Source organism: Rhyacophila brunnea, unplaced genomic scaffold, assembly GCF_057557595.1.
Source record: "Rhyacophila brunnea isolate RB1 unplaced genomic scaffold, BYU_Rbru_1.0 scaffold_17, whole genome shotgun sequence".
In the NCBI taxonomy this organism is placed as follows: Eukaryota; Metazoa; Arthropoda; class Insecta; order Trichoptera; family Rhyacophilidae; genus Rhyacophila; species Rhyacophila brunnea.
In genome coordinates, this window is record NW_028232827.1 from 25,819,843 (window position 1) to 25,843,249 (window position 23,407).

At 35.2% G+C, this 23,407-nt stretch overlaps 1 protein-coding gene across 2 annotated transcripts in view; it reads left to right on the top strand.

The window, feature by feature from the left end:
* LOC147073879 (facilitated trehalose transporter Tret1-like) overlaps positions 1–23,407 on the top strand; it is an 80,688-nt gene that overhangs the window by 8,749 nt on the left and 48,532 nt on the right. The window contains exons 1-2 of one of the 2 annotated variants that reach the window (XM_085944957.1): positions 18,929–18,987; positions 19,108–19,230. The exons of the other annotated variant lie outside the window; for it this stretch is intronic. Coding sequence (XP_085801083.1) covers positions 19,205–19,230 — 26 coding nt within the window. The 5' untranslated portion in view covers positions 18,929–18,987; positions 19,108–19,204. Of the gene's footprint in view, positions 1–18,928; positions 18,988–19,107; positions 19,231–23,407 lie in introns of those variants that run through there. 2 annotated transcript variants of the gene reach the window in all.

Genomic DNA, 23,407 nt, shown 5'->3' on the forward strand with positions numbered 1-23,407 from the left:
GCCTCCCAGTTTGGAAATCGCTGTGTTAAGTAATTAACGTCACCTTTTTTTAGACATGGGGATTATTTTTTTTTTTGCTTCTCACGGATTATTTTGGCGTTGTTTTTCTTGCATTGGCAATTTTTTTCCGATTTTTCAAAATCATAGTACTTTGGGCGTACTATACCTGTTTTATATCGTACATAGTACGCAGACGAAAATTATAGTACAAATACTATAATTATAGTACGGTTGGCAACACTGATTGATGGTGCTAGGAAAGAACCGTTCGGCTATCAAATAGCCACAGTAATTATTTATCGATACAAACAAATCAGAATTCAGGACGTTCACAACATGAGATTTAAATTGAATAGGATCTGGTTGTAATCAAACGAGTTAAATTAAAATAAATACTTATTTAATAGAAAATATTACTCACAAAAGACAGAAAAAAATACATAAAGAATGTTAAACATTAAAATAATTTTTCAAAAACAAAATACAATAAAAATGCTGTGCCTGGGATTCAAATAAATTATTAGTCTCTCTTGCCAACCGTATTATAATTATAGATTTGTACTATGATTTTCGTCTGTGTACTATGTACGATATAAAAGAGGTATAGTACGCCCAAAATACTATAATTTTGAATAGGTATTAGGGAAAATTTGACTTTGCTTGAAATGAAATTTCTTGAATTCATCGGTAAGCATTTTTGGTCGGAAGAGTAACATAAATAAAAAGAGGTCTTGGAATTCTTCAAATTCTCCGTTATTTTTTTTGGTGAAAAGCAAAAATCCTATAGGTACATTTTCAACATTATGACAACGCGTACTATAATTTTTGCCGAAATACTATAATTATTTATAAGTCCGCATACTATAATTCGGTGTCAAAAAGATGGCAACACTGCCCTAGAAGTGTTGCCAACCGTACTATAATTATAGTACAATACTATAATTTTGAATCCGTGAAAAATGTCAAATAGGGTAAGGTAAGGTATTTTGGCAGTATAGGTAATTTGGCAGTAGTTTTTGAAAACATGACTGCTAAATAACCTATCGCTATATATGCTTCAAAGACTCACTGATAGATGGAAAAATATCTAATAATATTAAAATAATTTACAGACGGCGATTATCACACGCGTCTTCGCTTGTAAAAAACAGTAAAGCGTTTGTCTTGTTGAAACATACGTATTTTGTTGATTTCAAGGAGACCTGTTTTATTTAATTTACTGTAATGTCATGACTTTTACAACTAAAATCAATTTATACTAGTGCAATTAAGAAATAAACGTAGTTTTTTGTTGTGAAACTATTTTGAATGTAACATTTAGTATTTTGCTGTGATTGCTTAGCTAATAGTGTGAAAATATTAACTTTTTAACTTCAAAATTATAAGTGCCCGTTATAATATTTTTCAAAGGTAAAATTTTATCGATTTTATTAAATTTCTAGATAGTATGAAATACTGTTATATGTATTACGACATATTTAATGATATTTCATCACAATTGAGTTAAATAAGACTATTGCCAAATTACCTATCATGTTTATACTACACACATTTGCTATTTTTTTTCAGCATAACATTTTTTTTTTTTTGCCTAATTCTAATAAAATGCTGAACTATTTGAAGAATGGTTGAGATTTTTCATACCCAGTATCTCTCAGATATCAGAAATACAAGTATTACATCATGGTTTCAGTGTTCGTTTTGCTATGTTCCTTATCATGTACGCTGCCAATACGAGTCCACAGAAGAAGATATTTTCATGTGTGATAAGTGCAGTGGATCCATGAATTCGGATAAAATGATGAATAGTAGTTATAAACGAAATAATATTTTAAATATTTGTATACTTTATCATAGTGCCAAATTACCTAACCCCCTATTGCCAAATTAAATATCCTATTGCCAAATTACCTAGTCATTGATGACACATTAATAAGTTTAATATAACGTTTAAACGAATAACTTTATCAATATTTTCTTCTATTCATAGATTTTTAACATTATAATCTTTATGTCATTCCTTAAAAAGAATAAAACTTTTTATTTTAAAGTGCTCATTTTTTACATTAATTTACTCAAAATACTGCCAAATAACCTTACCTTACCCTACTATAATTTTACACAAATATGAAAAAATACTATAATTTTGTAGGATTCGAGATGAAAAATGTTCCTGTACTATAGTTTTTTTCAGAAATACTATAATTTTTACCCTTTTTTACTCTAATCAACATAGAAAAATATGGCAACACTGGCTCTCATTCCTCGCCACCCTCGCCAAAATTCCAATATTCCAAATACTATTTTTGTGACGTTATGACATCACCATGAATCTTTGTCCATCTTGCTTCGCTCTCCAAATAAGGGTTGAATAAAAATTCATCTCATGCCGTCTCCCACCATAGCCGTGAAGCGGAAATGACAGCGCTAGAAATCGAAGATTTTACGAACCGGAGCGCTTCATAATTTTTTATATGATAGGTAATGATGATAATTACAATTAATAGTTGTATGTAATATACCTATGGAAATATACCTGTCTACTATCTAGGTACTAGTAACTGTCTTTAAGCCTGTTGATGTTGGCGCCGCAGATGAAAATCGAGATTTATGTCATGTCATCAATATACCTATATATTTTTTACTTCTTCTTCTTTCTTTCACCTTGTCACGACCCAGCGTTGGGGCATAAGGCAAGCACAAGTTTGCGCCACTTTCCTCGATCCATCGCCAACTCTTGCGCCTCCCGCCATTCCAGACCTGCAGCGCATAGATCGCTTTTGTAGCACCGCTGCAGGGTGAGGGAGGGCCGGCCACGACGACGGAACTAAAGGGTACGAAGTGTCGCACTCTTTGGCGGCATCATGAACACATGTCCCAGCCATGTAAAACGTCTCTTCGTGATTATGTCAATCACTGAAGGCTGCGGTGTCTGCTCACGAACGCGGTCGTACCAATGTACCCCCAAGATTCGGGGGAGACATCGATTCTCAAAGCTCAAAAGCCGAGATCTTTGGAGCTTAGTCAGATGCCATGTCTCACAGCCATACAGGAGCACAGGTAGTACGCACGCATTGAACAAACGGTATTTGGTCCTCACATAATACAGCTTATATATTTTTTATTACGATAATAAAATTCACGAACCGGAATGCAATATTTCATTTTCCACGAGACGGGCGGGCGATAATGACGGGGATTTCACGAATAGGAGCTGTGCTTCGGTGCATTCTGGTTCATTTCGAGTGCTGGAAAATGGTGAAGAAATATAGATATTATTATAGGTTTTTTTCTGTATTTGCCATTTGCTCAAACTATTAGTTATGTATTTGTATCCAAACACACATTGAAAAACAACGTGTTCATTTGCCACACAAGGGATTAGAACCAGTGACATCCCTAGACGAAATGCCGCCCCAATTTTAATACAGTATTTTTATCATCCTTTCATGACTCCAATATCTAATAAATCTCTTATATGGATACATTACTAACAAAATATATAGGTAGCACTAATACATACAAAATTAAATTTAGATATAAAAAGCGAATAAATATAAGTACCTAAATCATCAGTCTGATGTTATATGTGGCTCGTATTTTACACACATTTGGTTTGTACAGATTTATTATTTCCACACCATTTTACTAAGTATGCTATTATTGTAGGCTTGTAAACAAAATAATTTTAGCTACCTATTTATATATAAATACCAAATGATTCTCCTTGATTTGCCGCCCTTCGAGTAACTGCCGCCTCCAAGCGACTCTCAATCTGCCTGCCTCCACGGGACGTCGCTGATTAGAACCTTTCACCTGCGATGGCGGGCGCCTCGATCGGGTGGGATTGGTCGCGAACGATTGCTAGTAAGCAGGTGCGAGCAACTCAGTTGATTCCGGAATACAATACATAGGTATTATATTATATAATTATATTTTTCATTGCGTTTGTAACTATTCTTGCGAGAAATTTTCAGTTCCACCGTATCCATGGTCGTCACGTATTTTCAGCGTACAAAAAAAGTTTCGTTGATGGTTTTTTACTAACGCCTTGCCTTGCCAGGGCCGGTCCTAGGTAGTAAGTGCGAGGCCCGATTGGAGCACATGATCGAGGCCCCTAAGTATACCTAGTATTTTTTTCCTCCAAAAACGGTTGTCGTAAATGTATAACAACTAATTGATAGATAAAGTTTCATGACAGCAAAGTACCTACTTACAGCACGCAGCGCTCGAAATGGAAAAGTTTACGAACCGGAGCGCTCGACAAATTTTCTGAAGATATTTACATAGTCATCAAATTGTATGTGTATTTTATAAAAATAAGTGTGTCTGATTTTCTATTCTATGGCCTATCTAGCTCAGATGGTCAACATATTTTTTCCACGAGACGGAGCGATAATTTTACAAATTTCACGAGCCGGAACGGCGCTCCGGTGCGTTCCGTTCCATTTCGAGCCCTGACAGCACGTTTTATTCATCTAACAATTTATGTTATACTGCATCTTTCATGATGGCAATGAGCTAATTTTGATTGTTTTTGAATATTTTTTTCTGAATAGCTTCATTAGATACACGCAGTTCTCAAATCTTTGACTTAAATTAAGAACTAACATTAATCTACCGCTGCGCTTTTTTATTAGAGCGTATGCCCTTCTATATCGCGAGGCTCGATTGGACCCGATCGGTTCAAGACTGGGCCGGTGCCTTACGACGTAATATAGTAAAGTTGTGACTTCGACAAGGAATAGGTCTTGCTGGCAGGATTTTTGGGACAACTAACCTCATAGGTAAGTAGGTAAGCCATTTTACTACAAAAAATGTCCCATACAAAATGTAAAAAGTTTAGTCTTCTTTGAGTTATCTTTTAATATTTAATTGTAGAGTAATATTATTAACTAGAAATTATTGCCTGTTATGAGAAATTATACTTTAGACCTCGTTAACATTTTACACGATTTCATAATAATTATTGCTATAGCGCGACTTAATGCGGGTATTGATAAATGTCAATTTACTACCCATTTATTAAGTTTCATTAGATTTAGTAATCACTGTTCTAATGTATACGAGGGTGGGTCAATAAGTCCTTAGAAAAGCCGACAGGTGGCGCGACTAGTACTGTAAGCGGTTTGTTTTCATGCAGCGGCACTACCGATTCAGTATGCTGCGAAGTTTCAATCAGATTGGTCGGGTTGTTGTTTTTTATTTTCGTACATTTAAAAAAAAATTTGCTTGTTTACAAAAATGGAGAAAATTGAGTTTAGAGCTGTTATTAAACATTTTAATATAAAAGGGTTAACAGCAAAGGAAATAAAAAATGAGTTGGATTTAGTTCACGGCATATCTGCTCCTTCACTTGCAACTATTTATAACTGGTTAAATGAATTTAAACGTGGTCGTACATCAACAAAGGATGAACCACGCTCAGGACGTCCTGTAGAGGTGACTACACCAGAAATGATCAATAAAATCCACGATATGGTGTTAAGTGACCGAAGATTAAAGTTGAGTGAGATAATTGAGGTTACAGGGATCTCAAAAGGTAGCGTCATTTCTATGTTACATGACAAATTGGGCATGAAAAAAGTTTCTGCAAGATGGGTGCCGCGTTTGCTCACAGTCGACAATAAACGCAATAGGGTGGTGGCCTCTAAAGCCCTGTTGTCGCTCATGCAACGCAATCCGGATGAATTTTTTCGTCGCTTTGTGACTGTAGATGAAACATGGATACACCACTATACTCCCGAGACGAAAGAACAGTCAAAGCAGTGGATTGCGAAAGGCGAACCATGTCCAAAGAAGGCGAAAACCGTAAAATCAGCTGGTAAGGTTATGGCTACTGTATTTTGGGATGCACGTGGAATTATTTTCGTTGACTATTTGGAAAAAGGAAAAACAATAACAGGGGATTATTATGCATCTTTATTGGACCAGCTAAAAAACGAAATTGAAGAAAAACGGCCTCATTTAAACAGGAAAAAAATCCTCTTTCATCAGGACAATGCCCGTGTTCACACATGTTTACGATCAATGGCTAAAATTGAAGAATTTAAGTTCGAATTGGTCGACCACCCACCGTATTCGCCAGATTTAGCCCCCCCAGTGACTTTTTCCTTTTCCCAAACTTAAAAAAATGGCTAAGTGGACAACGTTTTTTTTTCAAATGAAGAAGTCATCGATCGGACAAATGCTTATTTTGAGGACCTTCCGAAAACTTATTTTTCTGACGGTTTAAAAAAAATTGAGAAACGTCTAACCAAGTGTATTGAGCTCCAAGGAGATTATGTTGAGAAATAAAAAAAAAATTCAAAAATAAAAACTGTTTTAATGCTTTTTTCTAAGGAATTATTGACCCACCCTCGTACTATAAGAGTATCTGCATAATTGAATCTGTATTTTGTGATTTTGATGATTTCATTGAAGTGAAATAGTGCGGTAGGTATAACGCAGTAGAGTAAAACCGGCTGAAGATGTGTACCTAACGAAAAACGGTCTCGACCTTAGACTATAGATACATCTAGACGCCACCCGTTGCATTGCTAAATGAAGCCGAGTGCCTTGCGTTTGGTTTGTGGGCGAACGAACGCATTCGTCTACAAATGTTCGAGATCATAGACCATTTCGCCAGTGCTCGCCCAAAGTGCTCGCACTAGACACTCAGAATTAAAATATAATTTTCTATTTTTTTACGTTATATAGTATTTTTAAGCGGTCAAAATGCAACCATTAGGTAAAGATATCCATAATTTAAGTTATTTTATTTTTATTTAATTTATTATTATATAATTTATTAAAATATATAATAAAATACACATAAATTATCACGAACATGTATCAACTTACCTATGAAACGTAATACCATCTTCTTGCTTATCAGTACGGCTACCACATTTTAAGACAACACACAGGGGCCTTATGTTAGAACTTGCGAGTCGTGTGAAACATCGTAGTCATTCGCGAAAGTGACGAAGGTTATCGAAATAAGGCATGTCGAAACTTATCACTACCTGAATTAGTCATAATCTGTGTCGACAATATTACCCATACCAAAGGGCACTCGTGACCATAGTCCCCCATACGAGTTGAGTATGTGAGCATGCGCACTGATGTCTCGCGCCGATAACGCAGTTTAGTTTTCAACTGTCAAATAAAAGTGAAAGGTTAGGCTGCGAAAAGATAGTATTTTATTATTGGGCTCGCGAGAATAATTACCTACATATTATTATTTTATATTTCGCCAAAGCATTGCTATAGATTTGTATCGTTCACCCAATTATTGTAAAATATGTCAATCCCATAAATAGTTACTTTTGCGGCACTTTTAGGATCACGTAATCATCCGCGAAACAGATCAAATAATTATGTTAACTTATGTCAAAATGCTTTTTCACTCAGTGATGCACTATTTATACGTAATTTTCGATTAAACAAAGAGCTTGTGAGATATATTTTACAAATTCTCACGCCATATAGGTTTATTAGGTATCTTAAGTTTAATGTTACTACCTACCTACAAGCGTGAAGAGTTTACAATGCGAAAAAATGAATATGGTTGTATAGATTAAAATTAATCAAAGACATAGAAGATGTATGTTATATTTTGACACATTATTACGTTTATAATATTATATCCATGGAGAATTAAAAAGTCGTAGGTAGGTATAATGTTGAGACGGACATAACCTCACCTACCTCATTTCAATTAAGATCACTTAATTGAAACCTCTCCATTCTTTTGCTACTTTTGCACGACGAAGGACGTGAATTCATGTACCTACTACCCGATTTCCATGTTTATTTTGATATTTCGTTTCGTATGTGACAGTGACCTTGAAAATCAAAACGTCAAAATGAATGAGTTCGCTGACGGAAAGAACACGGCATTACCAATTTATAAACAATAAAGATGCCGAATTATTATATTACCTATTCACAATGTTACTTAATACTCTGTTATCTTGAGTTCAATTAATTATGTTAATGTTTTATAATGGTTTGTAATGAATAAATACCTACATAAAAATAAATGTTATTGAAGACACTGTGTTTATTTTGTTAAATCTTGTTTTACAGTGTAATAATATTATATGGTTTCACATTTATGTAAGGTTATATTCTACGTACATATATCTATATCATATTATACTAAATCAATCGAATATTGTAGGAATTATACACAAACATAACCAACAAAAATAATGATTTCGTTTGACATTTCATTTTTGACGTTTCATCTTGTACCATAGACACCGATTTTCTCGGTTTTGGCGATGTTGCCAACTAGTCACTCGCGAATTAAAATAGTCCGTAGCGAGTGGCTTCAAAAATAGGTGTTATCGTATACGGTATGAAACGGGCGATACTAACTTGTCATACCACACGGTTTTCGACCATACGACTCGCAAGTTCTAACATACCCGCCCAGAACCATCACTTAATTAACTAAAAAAATTTACCATTGACTTTATGTTTAACACAAAAAATATCAATTTTAGCAACTCGAGCTCGCAAGTTATCGACGCTATGTGAAGCGTTTCGCCCCGATTTGATGGCGATACTTTTGGAAACTAGCTCACATATATGTCGACCTTTTATCGTACTCTAGCGCGTGTCGCAGAGATTGTAAGGGTGCCGAATACTTTCTCACTCGCAATCATGCATCGTTTTTGTTCAGGCCTTGGTCTCGACAATTATTCACGACTTCAGACACGTACATATTCGCAATGTAATTCATGTTACGTTATGTTTTGTGTTAATTGACTGTACAGTTTCGCCGAATCAAATATGCCAAAATCAGCCGCACAACGATATCGCTGAATAAATTGTTCCAATGGACCTCATAACAATAAAGTAAACTCCTTCACTTATGACGCGTGTGCTGACGAGTGACCACATAATAATCTAATATATAAAAATTAATATTTGTGTGTTTGTTTGTTCGTATTTAATGCGCAGCCATACCGTTCATCCGATTGCGATAAAACTTTGTAAACTTATTGCTTGCACTTGCGGGAAGAGTATAGGCTATACTAATATATAAAAATGAATGTCTGTCTGTCTGTATGTCTGTCTGTCTGTGTGTCTGTCCCGTATGCGTTCCTATACCATTCATCCGATTGCAATGAAATTTTGGTAAGTGGTTGCATGCACACCCATGAAGGTTTCTGAATTAGAAAAATCATCATCTTCTTCTTCTTCTTCATTCTATCTTATTTTATTCGTATGGTCCCTATACCATTCATCCGATTGCAATGAAACCTTCGTCAGTTGTTGTGGTAACACCCGCAATGGTTTTTGAATTAGTACAACCATCTTCTTCTTCTTCCTCTATTCTATATTCTTCTATTCGTATGCGTTCCTATTCCATTCATCCGATTGCAATAAAATTTTCGTCAGTAATTGTGCCAACACCCGCAAAGGTTTCTGAATTAGTACAACCATCTTCTTCTTCTTCTTCATTATATCTTCTTTTATTCGTATGGTCCCTATACCATTCATCCGATTGCGATGAAACCTTCGTCAGTTGTTGTGGTAACACCCGCAATGGTTTTTGAATTCGCACAACAATCTTCTTCTTCTTCTTCTTCTTTTTCTATTCATATGCGTTTCTATTCCATTCATCCGATTGCAATAAAATTTTCGTCAGTAATTGTGCCAACACCCGCGAAGGTTTCTGAATTAGTACAACCATCTTCTTCTTCTATTCTATCTTCTATTCGTATGCGTTCCTATACCATTCATCCGATTGCAATGAAATTTTGATCAAGTGTTGTGCTCACGCCGCAAATGTTTCTGAATTGTTACAACTATTTTCTTTTTCTTCTATTCTATCTTCTTTTATTTGTATGCGTTTTTATACCATTCATCCGATTGCGATGAAATTTTGACCAGTTGTTGTGAGCACGCCCGCAAAAAGTTCTGAATTAGTACAACCATCTTCTTCTTCTTCTATTCGTATGCGTTCCTATACCATTCATCCGATTGCAATGAAAATTTGGTGAGTTGTCGTGCGCACGCCTGCGAAGGTTTCTGAATTAGTACAACCATCATCTTCTTCTTCTATTCGAATGCCTACCTACACCATTCATCCGATTGCAATGAAACTTTGGTGAGTTGTCGTGCGCATGCCCACGATGATTTCTGAATTAGAAAATCATCTTCTACTTCTATTCGTATGCGTTCCTATACCATTTATTCGATTGCAATGACATTTTGATCAAGTGTTGTGCCCTTGCCCGCAAAGGTTTCTGAATTAGTAATATCATCTTTTTCTTCTTCTATTTGTATGCATTCTTATGCCATTCATCCGATTGTGATGACATTTGACCAGTTGTTGTGCGCACGCCCCCAAAGGTTTCTGAATTAGTACAACCATCTTTTTCTATTTGTATGCGTTCTTATGCCATTCATCCGATTGTGATGAAATTTTGACCAGTTGTTGTGCGCATGCCCGCGAAGGTTTTTGAATTAGTACAACCATCTTCTTCTTCTTCTATTCGTATGCGTTCCTATACTATTAATCCGATTGCAATGAAACTTTGGTGAGTTGTCATGCGCATGCCCACGAAGATTTCTGAATTAGAAAATCATCTTCTTCTACTATTCGTATGCGTTCCTATACCATTCATCCGATTGCGATGAAACTTTTGTCAGTTGTGTGCGCACACTTACGAAGGTTTCTAAATTATTATTATATAACATACAAAGTTTGTTGTTTGTTTGTTCCATCCAATTTTGATTTTTTTTAATACACATTAATAACATTAATAACGTTTTCATATTTTGGATTCGATTTTAATTTAGTGTTCTTATGTTTGACCTTTACTCCTATTAGAATTATTTTCATATTGCCATATTGTATTACACAGATATTTTAATATTAAAAAAATAATTACCTCTTATTATTTTTCAAATATCTAAGATAAATATAACCACGAAGCGACCCTGTGCGAAGCCGGGTACTTCAGCTAGTATAATATATTTTTTGTAATAACAAACTTTCTTTTGCGTTTGTTATCAATAATTTGATATATATACCTTTATTACTTTAGAAGTATGATATCTAGGCAATCAGTAGGCAAAAATGTTATCACAGCGTGTGTGCTAAAATAAAATTGGCATTCATTCAAAGCACCTATTTTTACTGTTTGCGACAGCAAAGTGAATTCTGAGACCTTTTGATCAGATATTTGTAACATTTAGTTTTTTAATACTAATTGTAAGTGTTAGAATTGGTAATTGATGCTTAGTTAATTATAATCATAATACGTGTTTTCAGGGTATATCAACGTACTTTAGCACCACTCCCTAAAGTAAAAAAAAATATACATATTCTACGTATAAGCATTAAGTTGAGCTGTTTTTGGTTAGGTACCATAAAAAGATTTAAGTAATACAGATTATAATTATATGTACTTAACTATAATATAAGTGTTTTAAATTATTGTACGGCCCCCTAGAACTGAACAAAAAATTGGTAAGTATAAAAATTATATTGTATACTTTTTGATAAACGGAAAACGGTAAAATTTTAAAATAAATATAATAACTCGACAAATATACTAAAAAATCAATTAACAATGTTTTTTTAATATAATACAAACTACTTACGAATAATTATTGTTTAAAACAATGTAGAAATTTGTAATCATAAGAAGTATTGTTTACCTCATAATTTGGTCACTTCAGGTTGACATTTCCGTTTTGTACTGAGAATACTGCACTGATGTTTGTTGATTTTAGGGTTTATAATAGCACGAAGAAGGAAACATCCTCGGAATAGAGGGCACGCGCCATTATTAGCTGCACGTCAATATCGAGGGGGAGACGCATAGAAATTCATTATAATACGTTATCAAATTAATGCTTTAAACATATTTTAATCGATCAATACCTATCTAAATGCAATGGGAAAAATAAAATATATTTTTTTATTTCAAAGAGAAAACGACAAATAAGAAAAAAAGGCTAAAAATAAGGGTTTTCATCTCTTGATATCGATGTCACTAGTTTTCTCAATAAATACGAAAACTTGACTTACATGTTTGCTTTTTTTTTTACTACACAACTATTAAATTTAATATGGTATCGTACCAACTGTGCTATTTAGATGTGCATATTTTGAAAAAAATATTTGAAATATTAACAGATTTTTTCCAGGTATGTGCATACTGCTTGGAAAAACCTTTACAACGAAGAACGAGAAGCATTGGCCTTAAGTCTTGGTTGGTCGATTTTGAATATTATTTATTAATTAATAATTATCTCTGGTCCTCGACATCGAAATATTGTAGCACGTCAACCGAATCATCACTTCTGCGCCCCAATTCGATCTGCGTCCGGGGCGAATGCATCGTCGCCCACTCTTAGCTATGCCACTGGCAGTTTTATCACTGACAGAAATTCAAATTCTGCCACCAGCATTTTTTTAATTTCATATAAGTACTTACTTATTTTTTAACAATAATGTGTCACTTCAATAATTATATTAACTACTATGGGTCCACCCCCCCCAGAAACAGAAAGATACAAATTATTTAGGTAAATGGAATATTACTACTTTTTATTCGTCACCACTTCAAAACATCATGACTGAGAATATCGTGACGCGAATGATTTGGGTGTCGAACAGCCTATGAAAGGGTTCACTCCACCTCAGTTCACGTAGAGCGGTGCTACGGCGAAATATAATACGTATAATTTATGTCATATTGTAACCAGACAACAGCAAAGAGTTGGAAACGGAAACGGAACCGAACTCTGAAACTTCTTAATTTTATTTTTAGAACTGAAATCGGGACCGACACCCTTGATTCTGAATCTTGATAAAGCCGAAACGGAATCGGAACCTCCAAAAATCTTTTTATGATTATAATATTACACCATACCTATTTGATATTTTTTGCAGATGCTGGAGGCAGTTATTTAAAAAAAAAAGTACATATTATTTCGATAATATCTATTCTACACTAACATAATAAATTGTCATTACTATGATTTCATGGCCCTCGCTATTTATTATGTATACATTAGTAGCAATTAGTACATTTATAACGCACTGAAGTGTGAGATTGCATCAGTCTTAAACGAGTCTTAATGCAGCTGAGAAATGCAACGACTAAAATAAATTATTATTTGTTATTGTTGTTGTCACGCAAATAATGTCTTAAGCCGAAGAATAGTTTTAAATTCAAATTTGTTGTTTTTTTATTATTTCAGGTTTTTCGTTCACCTTTTGTTTGTATGTTTATTTTATTCATCATCCATTAGAGCAGTGTTTCCCAACCACGTTCGGTGAGCTGTATCGGAGGTTCTGCGAGAATTGTAAAATGATAGAGAAACAGTGCAAAATGCAATCAATTTAGTAATGTATTATATAACAATTTTAAAGCGTGCTATTTAGAAAGATTAGTTTGGTTAGATATCACGTTGTAGAATTGTAGATAATATTATTGAAGTACGGAGTGTTTTATTTGGGAAGGGAATTTCTGCAATCTTATAGCAGAATGAAATGAAGCAATCAAAATTGAGCCAGTTATCAGCAATGAACATTGCCGCCTACTGCACACGGTTAAATTTGTTTTATGTGAAAGCATTTAAAACTCAGCGCGACAACGTCATAGTTAAAGCACACTATTGATTTATCGCTGAACTATTTGATTTAGATTTTCCAATAGTGTTGCGGTAACACTGACGCTAACGCGCGTATTTCAAATAATGAGCCTGCGGCGCCAATACACCACCTGAGACTATCGCTGCGTACTGCTTCCCACGAAGTGATATAGCTAAAGTATTGCTTCCCAACGGACGTGGGGCCCTAAATCTCAGAATGATGATAATTAATAACGATGTTTATATTTTATAATATTAGCTACACCGTTCACAAAAATATTGATTAAAAATAAATCGAAAGGACATTAATTTTTTAAAGGAAGGCTAAGAAAAAACTCTCGACATTGATTTTGGACGTGCAACAAAATATCGGAGAAAGCCGATTGGATTGGAAAGGAAAATCGAGGTTTACGAACGACATAGATATTATTTTTTTTACCATGATTCCAACAAGTTTCGTATAAATTTTAAAAACAATATGTGAGTACCTATATATAAAGTAAGTGAATTTACCACAATTTTTTCACAAACGCAAATATTATTTTTTTCTACAAGATGGAACGATCATGTGGATTTCATCTCTGGGATTTAAAGTCCTGTATCCAATAAATATGACACTGCTTCAAAGTCTATTTTGTACACTGGGATCATAATTACTTTCATTTTGAAGAGAAAAGAAATTATTTACGTGTATGTATTTAAAAAATGATTTTTTTTATAAAAAAAGTTTTACAAATAAATATATAAGTATTTATCTACTTATAATATAAAAAAACATAGCCATGCGTATTTTTTTCGGTTTTTCATATTATGTTAACCAATCAATGCGCAAACGGAAACGACGAAATTCATGCATAAATGACAAATTAATAGCATTGTATAAAAAATTGCAGGCAAATCCTTTTCAAGAATAATCATTATGTTTAATGTAAAATATACAATTGCATAGGTCGGTCGTTAGGATCGGGGAATTAAAAATAAAAATATTCAATCGAAAACCGTTCAATGATGGAGAATATAATATGAAAGAAGAGTGGTTTAAATGTTTCCACGATCTCTTTGACTAATTTGAAAACAAGGAAAAACAAATCAAAGAATAAAAGATATGTCTTCGGCTAGAAATACGATGAAAGATAGAATATCAAGAAGTAAACTATTGTAATTTTTAAACTTTTTTAATAGAATTCTTAAAAACTATTTTTTTCGTCATGAAAAACTACACGCACGTCAGACAGTCGAAAAATATTATTTGGGAAATTTTGGCACGTGTACGTAAAAAGGTTCGTCAACCCTGTACTAGAGTGACACTACAGTAAAAGTCATTCGCAGCTGTATTGGTATCAGCGCTTGAAATTAAAAAAAATACGAACCGGAGTGCTCCATTTTACAAAAAATATTAACAGAGTTATCTAATTTTATGTGTATACAAAAACAAGTGTGTTAGATCTTTTTGGTAATATGGTCAAATTAAATTTTCCATGAGAAGGAGCGAAAATTGTGGGGATTTTATGAATCGGAACTGCGCTCCGGTGCGCTCCAGCCATTTCGAGGCCTGATTTGTATTGTTGAAAAATGTCGTAATATACATTGTTGCAAACAATGCCAATACAACTCCGAATCGCCCATGATGACACTAGAATTATTCCAATATACTTTATTATTATTAATTAATTTATATAATATCTGGGTTCTAGCTGTCACTTATTCATACACAGTGAAACCTCGATTGTCTGGATTATTTTGATTTCGGATCACTTTCGTATGGGTAGGTACAATTAAAAATACACGCAGTCCACTAACAAACTTCAGAATATAATTAGGCACCATTTTAGAATAATAATTATTATGGACACATGCGCATTGAAGGTTGACATTCGCTGTTTTAGAGACACGTGAGATAAAAATAATGACATAAGTACAAGTTGTAAGATGTTGGTGAAATAAGTCGTATGCCAGTGGCGTATCAATACCAATAGTCAAGATACATTAATTATTCATGGTGGAATTTTCTTATTCGTTGTTGATTAATTTTTTTTTAAAGTGTAGTCATTATAGTCGTATCACAGTTCACCGCGAGTTGTTATATCGGAGATATATATGGCCGTATAGTATTGATATCAAATTTATGTTTATATAAGACACTTAAAAATTCATCATAAAACCACCGGAATACAAGGGAAAGACAGAATATAATAGGTAGGTAAGTAAATTAGCAATACAATATTATTAATTATATCCATGTACTAGTGATATTCGGTATCCGGACGTCGTGGCCAGTTTAATTATTTATATTTCACCCTAGCTTATCGTTCCATTCTACTTAAATTCCATTTAAACCTCGTGTTTTGTATTATTACCATGTCAGATGTACCTTGTTTGCATACCAGAGAATTATATTTATATATTTATTATCCACTACTGCAGTCTTTTATTTAAATTAGCCTTCCACAGCTTTTGTTGCATCTGACATTGTCTCCTTCGGGAGTGGCGTCCAACTTTATATTTCATACTTCAGGAACTTTCTCGGCCATAAGTACATACAGCAAGTAATATTTACAGAATTTGGATGGCGCGTGAGCTAGGTCAGAGAATTGAAACTCAAGTCCTGAAAACTAACTTTCTCCTTGCTCTTACCGATTTCCCGTTTCCCGTATTTTATACTCCCAATAGTCTTATATTATTATATATAATATGATATTATGTCCTAGTAGATCCTATTTAGGTACCCTTAATTCATATCAGTACATAATATGTAGGTATATGAAATTCTAAATGATTCAAAACTAGGTTAACAAGTATGTGAAATCATACGTACCCAGTGACGTCCCTAGACAAAATGCCGCCGCTGGGCAGTGCCATAATGCCGCTCCATTTTTTATACAAAATTATGTCTCATCCGTGCTGGTGTCGTTTCTGGTCATCAAAGACGTCGAAGGGCAACGGAAGTAAACTAGACATCGCGAACCCGACAAAAAATAAAACGTTAAAACTTTTTATGTTAATTAATATATTTCCAACCAGTGTACTGAATTTTTTAAAGAAAATATATTTTCGTTATTAAGTACTCAGTTTAGGTAGCTATTTCTATATAAACCAAAAGATTCACCTCGATCTGCCGCCCTTCCAGTAACTGCCGCCCCCAAGCGACGCTCAATCTGCCTACCCCCACGGGACGTCACTGTACGTACCTATCAAATATATGAATACCAAGCAATATCAAAGTAATGTTCTTATTGAATCTCATTAATGTCTGTAATGCTCCGCGAGCAACGAGTAATGTTTTGATATGTGTTACGACGAAGTGCAGGCGAAGTCCAGGGCTCTAAATTAGTAGGAGCACCGGGGTCGAAAAATAGTATTTGAAAATATTTACGAAAATAGTAGGTGGCAACCGAGGCATTTACATGGACCACCCTCTCTACTGGTTTACTCTCAATATTAGTACAAAAATTGGTTAAATGTAAGAAGAATTCGTGGGTATTAACCCCATGTTTTACTTAAGGCTATACCTCAGTTGAAGCATGGTCTAAAAAGATTGTGGCTAGGCGATGCGCGGATTGCGGGTCGCGGGTGCAAATGACGCATGCCGAACGAAATATAATTTGTCATATAAATCCAACATTCGTCCATTTAATGTTCTGTTTATTGCTCTATTAGTAACAATAATAATATATTCATTGACATGTTTTCTTTTTCAAGTAAATGGGTAACGTTTTTAGTCATCTTTACACGATTTTAGAATTAATACCCCCGTCGCGATCACGAAACAAATTGACGTGTTCCCAGCTCGACGTTCTCTCTCCGACGAGTCCAAAATTTCGTCGCGCCTATAGTTGAAAATTATTTGCCGTTTCACTGATGTATCGTCTTAATTATCTCGTTCAATTTGGTCAGAATATTTAAATGACTTAAATGAATATTGTGATACAAATTTATTCCTATTAATAATAATATAATATCCTATTATAATTATTTATCCTTATTAATGTAAAAAAAATATAGACTAATTATTTGTGTTTTATTCTGACTAGGAAATCGTATTATTTTCACATCGTAGAACAATTTACATAATATGAGCATTTTTTCAATAATTATGTACTTCTCGCATATTGTGCTGCCCAGAAACTTATGATATTTTAATTGATTTAATGACGAATTTGATCTCACACTTCTTTTTTCCAGGCAATTCAATGCGTTTTTTTAGTTTTCATAATTTTTCTTACGGGCTGGACGGTTTGATGTTTTTGACAGTCTCTTGCGCATCTATTCTATAAGGCTGCTATGAGCGGCTATAGGCGGCTATCGAGAGTAGGTTTATCATATGTATGTATTGAGGCGGTTAAGGCTATACTTCAGCTGGGGCACGGTCAGCGCTCGAAATGGAAAAGTTTACGAACCGGAGCGCTCGACAAATTTTCTGAAGATATTTACATAGTCATCAAATCATATGTGTATTTTATAAAAATGAGTGTGTCAGATTTTCTATTCTATGGCCTATATAGCTCAGACGGTCAACATATTTTTTCCACGAGACGGAGCGATAATTTTACAAATTTCACGAGCCGAAACGGCGCTCCGGTGCGTTCCGTTCCATTTCGAGCCCATTTCGAGCAAAGATTGGGAAAACGACGCGTGCAGAACAAAACGTAATTTGTCATAAAAAGTCGACATGCGTCCATTTAATGTTATGTTTATTGTTCTATTAGTAATAATAATATATTCATAGACATGTTTTCTTTTTCAAGTAAATGGGTAACGTTTTTTAGTCATATTTACACGATTTAAGAATTAATTCCTCCGACGCCATTACAAAACAAATTTATGTGTTCACAGCTCGACTATCGCTCTCCGATTGGCACCGAGTCCGAAATTTCGTCGCACCTATAGTTGAAAATTATTTACCGTTTCACTGAAGTATGCTCTTAATTGTTACAATAAGTTAACCGTCTGAACTGTCAAAAAGTGCACAAGATAGGCAGTTTTGACAGATTAGATGGCTAACTTATTGTAACAATTATAATATTTCAATAGGTACATAAATATTATGATAAACTACCCTCTATAGCCGCCGATAGCAGCCTTGTGTATAGAATAAATGCGTCGGTGTGCCTAGTGGTAGTACGTCACTGAGCGCTATCAATTTTTGTGTTGCTTTCAGTGATTCGAACCGCATGAGTCGATTATTATAAGCCGCGCAGAGTGGACGCTGAATAGTGTGTGTTGATTTAGTGTTGTCATAATAAACATAATAATATTATGACAATCAATGTCTTACATATTATTATTTATAGAGTGAATGACAATAGAATTCGAAATTCAAATTTATTCGTGCTCAATACGCCATAGAGAAAAATGCCAACACAATATGATAGCGAAGTATTATTTGACACTTTAATCTTAATCGATTATAATATATTAGAATAATTTATTAATTAAATTATTTTTGATATAAAATAATATGTTATACTTGATATTTTTTAATTAAATTCTGTGTAGGTATTAAAAGAATAATAATTAAAATACTGTTTTTGTTATATTTTACTGGTTATGAGTAAAACAAACAAGTGTAAGTTGTAAAATAAGTCGTCGGAAAATGCTGCCAGATATTGAAGCCAACGAGTGAGTGTATTTTGATCTTTTTCTTACCTATTTTTGCTGTTAAGTTTTTGTTTATCACAATACATTTTTGATCTCACCTAAACACTAAAAAATTAAGACAATCAGTCAAAACATTTTAGTGCATGTTGTGTTTCCGTTTCACGGCGAATTTAGGGTGTAAATATTTTTTTGCGGTGGCCTATTTTTTTAGGTAGGTATTTCGCAAAAAATTCTTCTTTTTTCAGTTTTTCGTTCCATTTTTACAACGTTTTTCTTAGATCGTATTCTTATTTGTCCGGTGGTTCTTTGTCCGGTACAAATCTTGCAATCGATTTTTAACTAACTTCCCGACTAGCTAGACCTTTTAAACTTTTAGAATATATCAGAACACGATGCCAATGCATTTTTTAAATACTTTTAGCCATCTTTAAGTAGAACTGACTTAATTTTCAGTTAATTCTGTTTTATATGAAAAGTTATTTCGACACCATTATTGGTTGCTAGGGTCTGGGTCCTAGCAACTAAAGTATTAATATATACGTGCGTTATTATGGAAATCAATATGAAATGTCAAAATGACATTTCAGTATTATTTCTATCAAGTACAATTTTTTTTGATCGTTAAAGATAGTCAAGTCAAGTTTATATGATTCAACAGAAAATTTAAAAATGTTGTATATAAAAAGTTCTTTTTATCTTGTAATTATTTTCTTGCATTATTGTCGGTTTTTTTCCGAAATTAAATTGTATTCAGAATCGAGTACGAACAGTTTTTATTTTGAACTATTTCGCCAAAAAAAAAAATCTTCTCATTCAGTGTAGAGTGTAAGAGCATTTTTCAGAGTGAGGGCGTCGACCACAGAACAGATAATAAATAGAATACCAATAGGCTTTATTCAATACGCCGCATGGTGAAGCCAGGCTTTTGAATGTGTGAGTGTCTTACGAAAATGAAGCACGCATTATGCACGTGCAGTAGTGTGTGTAATAAACAAACATTAAATGAGCGTAGGTAAATGCATAAACCGAGAGCAGTTTTCAGTATTCGACATAAAACGTATTCTAGACACGTGTGTAAATATAACCCGGATTCTTCCTTACTCGAGTCGGCTACCTGCTATCGCTTACCCGTTGTGTATTTCAGTTCCGACTGTTGAGCCTTCAAGAAAAAAAAACGGTGTTATCGGGCGAAGTTTAAATAACACTGGTGTTAAAAAATGTTTTCCAAAATTTATCAATCAGTTATTTATTATAGAAGTTTAGTCAAATTATGAATCAGATGTAGGTTCTCAACCTTTTTACACATGCGGACCACTAAAATAGGGGAAACCTTTTGCGGACCGCTAACACTGAACTAAATAATATTATTAATATAGTAACGTATAATGACGTCTGATCGCGGTTGATTTCGTCATTATTTTAAGAACAAAAACACCCCTGCAAGTGCGCGCGTTTTGACGATTTTATTGGAACTTTTAGCATATGCATTTGGACGCCAAACATATGCGGACCACCGGTTGAGAAACACTGCTCTCGTGCATTTCGTTTGTTACACCATGGTGGTGATTGGTAGAAGAAAATGCCTATTGCATATTATATCCACACAAGCTTGTCTCCTAAACAGTGAATTGTGGATTCGAATACCATGATTGGGTGAAATCCACATAGGTACTGAGATATCCCTAGTTTAGTGCTAGCTCAGGGTGTTAGTGGAACCCGGGATTCACAAAAATTAAACTAAATTGAAATCTGTTTCATGGTAGGATTAATTAATGAAACTCGTTTTATTTTGGTCGATTTATATTCTTAGATTACTCATGTTTCCTCACTTCCAAATGTTTTATGCTCTTAATTTTAGTTTCGTTCTCTCCGAGATGTGACTTGACTTGACTTTGGATCATCCTTCAGTGGTTATGGGGCTCACTGCGTTAAGCATTATCCCCTTCGTCTCTATTTTTCTGGTCGCTGGTGAAGGTTTCTCTGAGTTTACGTGTGCGATTTTACTCCGGGACTTGAGGAGACCCGTTTATTTCGGGGTCTTGAGGAGACCCGTTCGAGTCTTGAGGAGACTCGGGTGAGGTTATTCGATCCTCTATATGGCAAGGGGTGTTGTTTAATAATGATTTTAATTTTAAGCTCTTAGTTAAAAATGAGAAGGTTTTTAACTAATGATAGATATAAGTTTTTTTAGGCATTCACACTCGAGCCCCCGCCCGGACCCCCGTCACTACCGCCCGAGTTTCCGCCCATCAGCCGATCATCAACCGCCAAAGGCCAGCGGCGGTATTGCCTTTTTGCTTGGAGACGTCAGAGGAGGAGGAGTTTGAGTGTAGCATCGGGACATCGGAATCATGCACGGGGCGGAGTTCATCGTTGTGAGTACGCCGCGCCAGCTCACTGTCCCATCCAGTTTTAGCGGGCTCGCCAGCACGCCATCTCAGGAGGCCTGTCATGTTCGTTTCGAAGCGTACACCACACCAGTCCAAGCGAATGAAGTCGAAGAAGAAGAACAGAAAAACGGCAAACAAACGATAACCAGTCGTATTGGGATGTTAGGCCCATCATGATTGCTCATCAAAATTTGAGCCGCGGTGGGGTGAAAAACTCCGGGAGTGTTTGTGAGACACTCCCGGCCAAAAACCCTGCCGCTGTGATTTGTATCTGTAAACTTTATTGTAAAAAGAACAGGTTAGTAAAAGGAAGGAGAAGGTTGTGGTTGGTTCCCCGTCCGATTATAGTCCTTGCGTTTTGGATGACCCTCAATCGCTCGCTCTGGTTTTGAGGGCGGATTTGGCTTGAGTTGGTCAGGTCATGGCAGCTAGGGATGAAAGCATATGGGCAGCTTTGGATCTGTAAAAGAAATGGTAGTTAGTTCGGTTTTCTTTTTTTGGGTCGAATCTGTTTTGTCTTGTTGGGACCTGTTTTCAGCCTTCTTAGTATGGTCCTGGGTCTGTCGTGTTCCATAATGGTGTTTTCGTCATAATCCTTAAGGCTTTTAATAGTTGGGTTTGGGTGATTGTCTAGCGATGCATAAAACTTTGTAGTCAGTTTGCCAATGTGCTCTTCTAGCGTTTCCACTTCTAGGTCTCTGTGCAGGGTTGTGCCTCGAACGTAGTTTGGGGCGCCTGTAATTGCTCTTAGGACTACGTTTTGTACTACTTGGAGTTTTTTGGTGAGGTTTGGGCTACCGTGTGCCCATATGGGGCATGCATACGTCATTATAGGTCTAATTATTGCTGAGTGTAATAGCAGTTTGCCTCTCGTTGAGACTTTACTGCGGCTGCCTAGCATTGGGAGTAGTCTGGCTTTGATTATTCTAGCTTCTCTATTTTTGGAGTTGATATGTTTAGTGAAAGTAAGATGCTGATCTAGGTGGAGTCCTAAGTACTTAACTGAGTCAGACCATGGGATAGTCTTCTTGTCCATGACTAGGCTATTTCTGTTTTTGCAGTGTCTATCATATTTGTGGCGGAAAATAATTGCTGCGCTTTTGCTGGCGTTTACTTTGATGCGCCACTTGTTGCACCATTTAGCTATTTTATTGGCTGCTAACTGGACTAATTTAGTGGCTTGGTTAAGTCTGATTGATCTAGCTAGGATTGCTGTGTCATCTGCGTATTGTGCGACTATGCAGGATCTTGCGGTGGTGTTGGTTGGGATAGGTATATCTCTGGTGTATAAGTTATATAAAATGGGTGCTAGTACGGATCCTTGGGGGACCCCTGCTTTAGCATATCTAATGGAGGATTTGATACCGTGGTATTTGACAAGAGAACTGTCTCCGGGTTAGGAAGGAGTTTAGGATCTTGATCATCGGTAGGTCAACTTCCGCTCTGGAGAGCTTGACAATCAATCCCTCGATCCACACCTTGTCGAATGCCTTCGCTATGTCCAGGAACAGTCCTACGGTGAATTTGTGGTGGTTGAATGCATCTTTAATGTATTCTGTGGTGCGTAACAGCTGGTGTAATGTGGAGTGGCCTTTTCTAAAACCATGCTGTACATCTGGTATAAGATTTTTCTCATCTATAATGATTTGAAGTCTTGATTTTATTGCTCTTTCTAGTATTTTACTCATTGTTGGGAGTAAGCTAATTGGCCTGTGGTTCTCTGGGAGCTTTAAGTTCTTGCCAGGTTTTGGCAGAAGGATGATATCGGCATTTTTCCATGAATCAGGGAAATAGTGCTGATCTAAGCA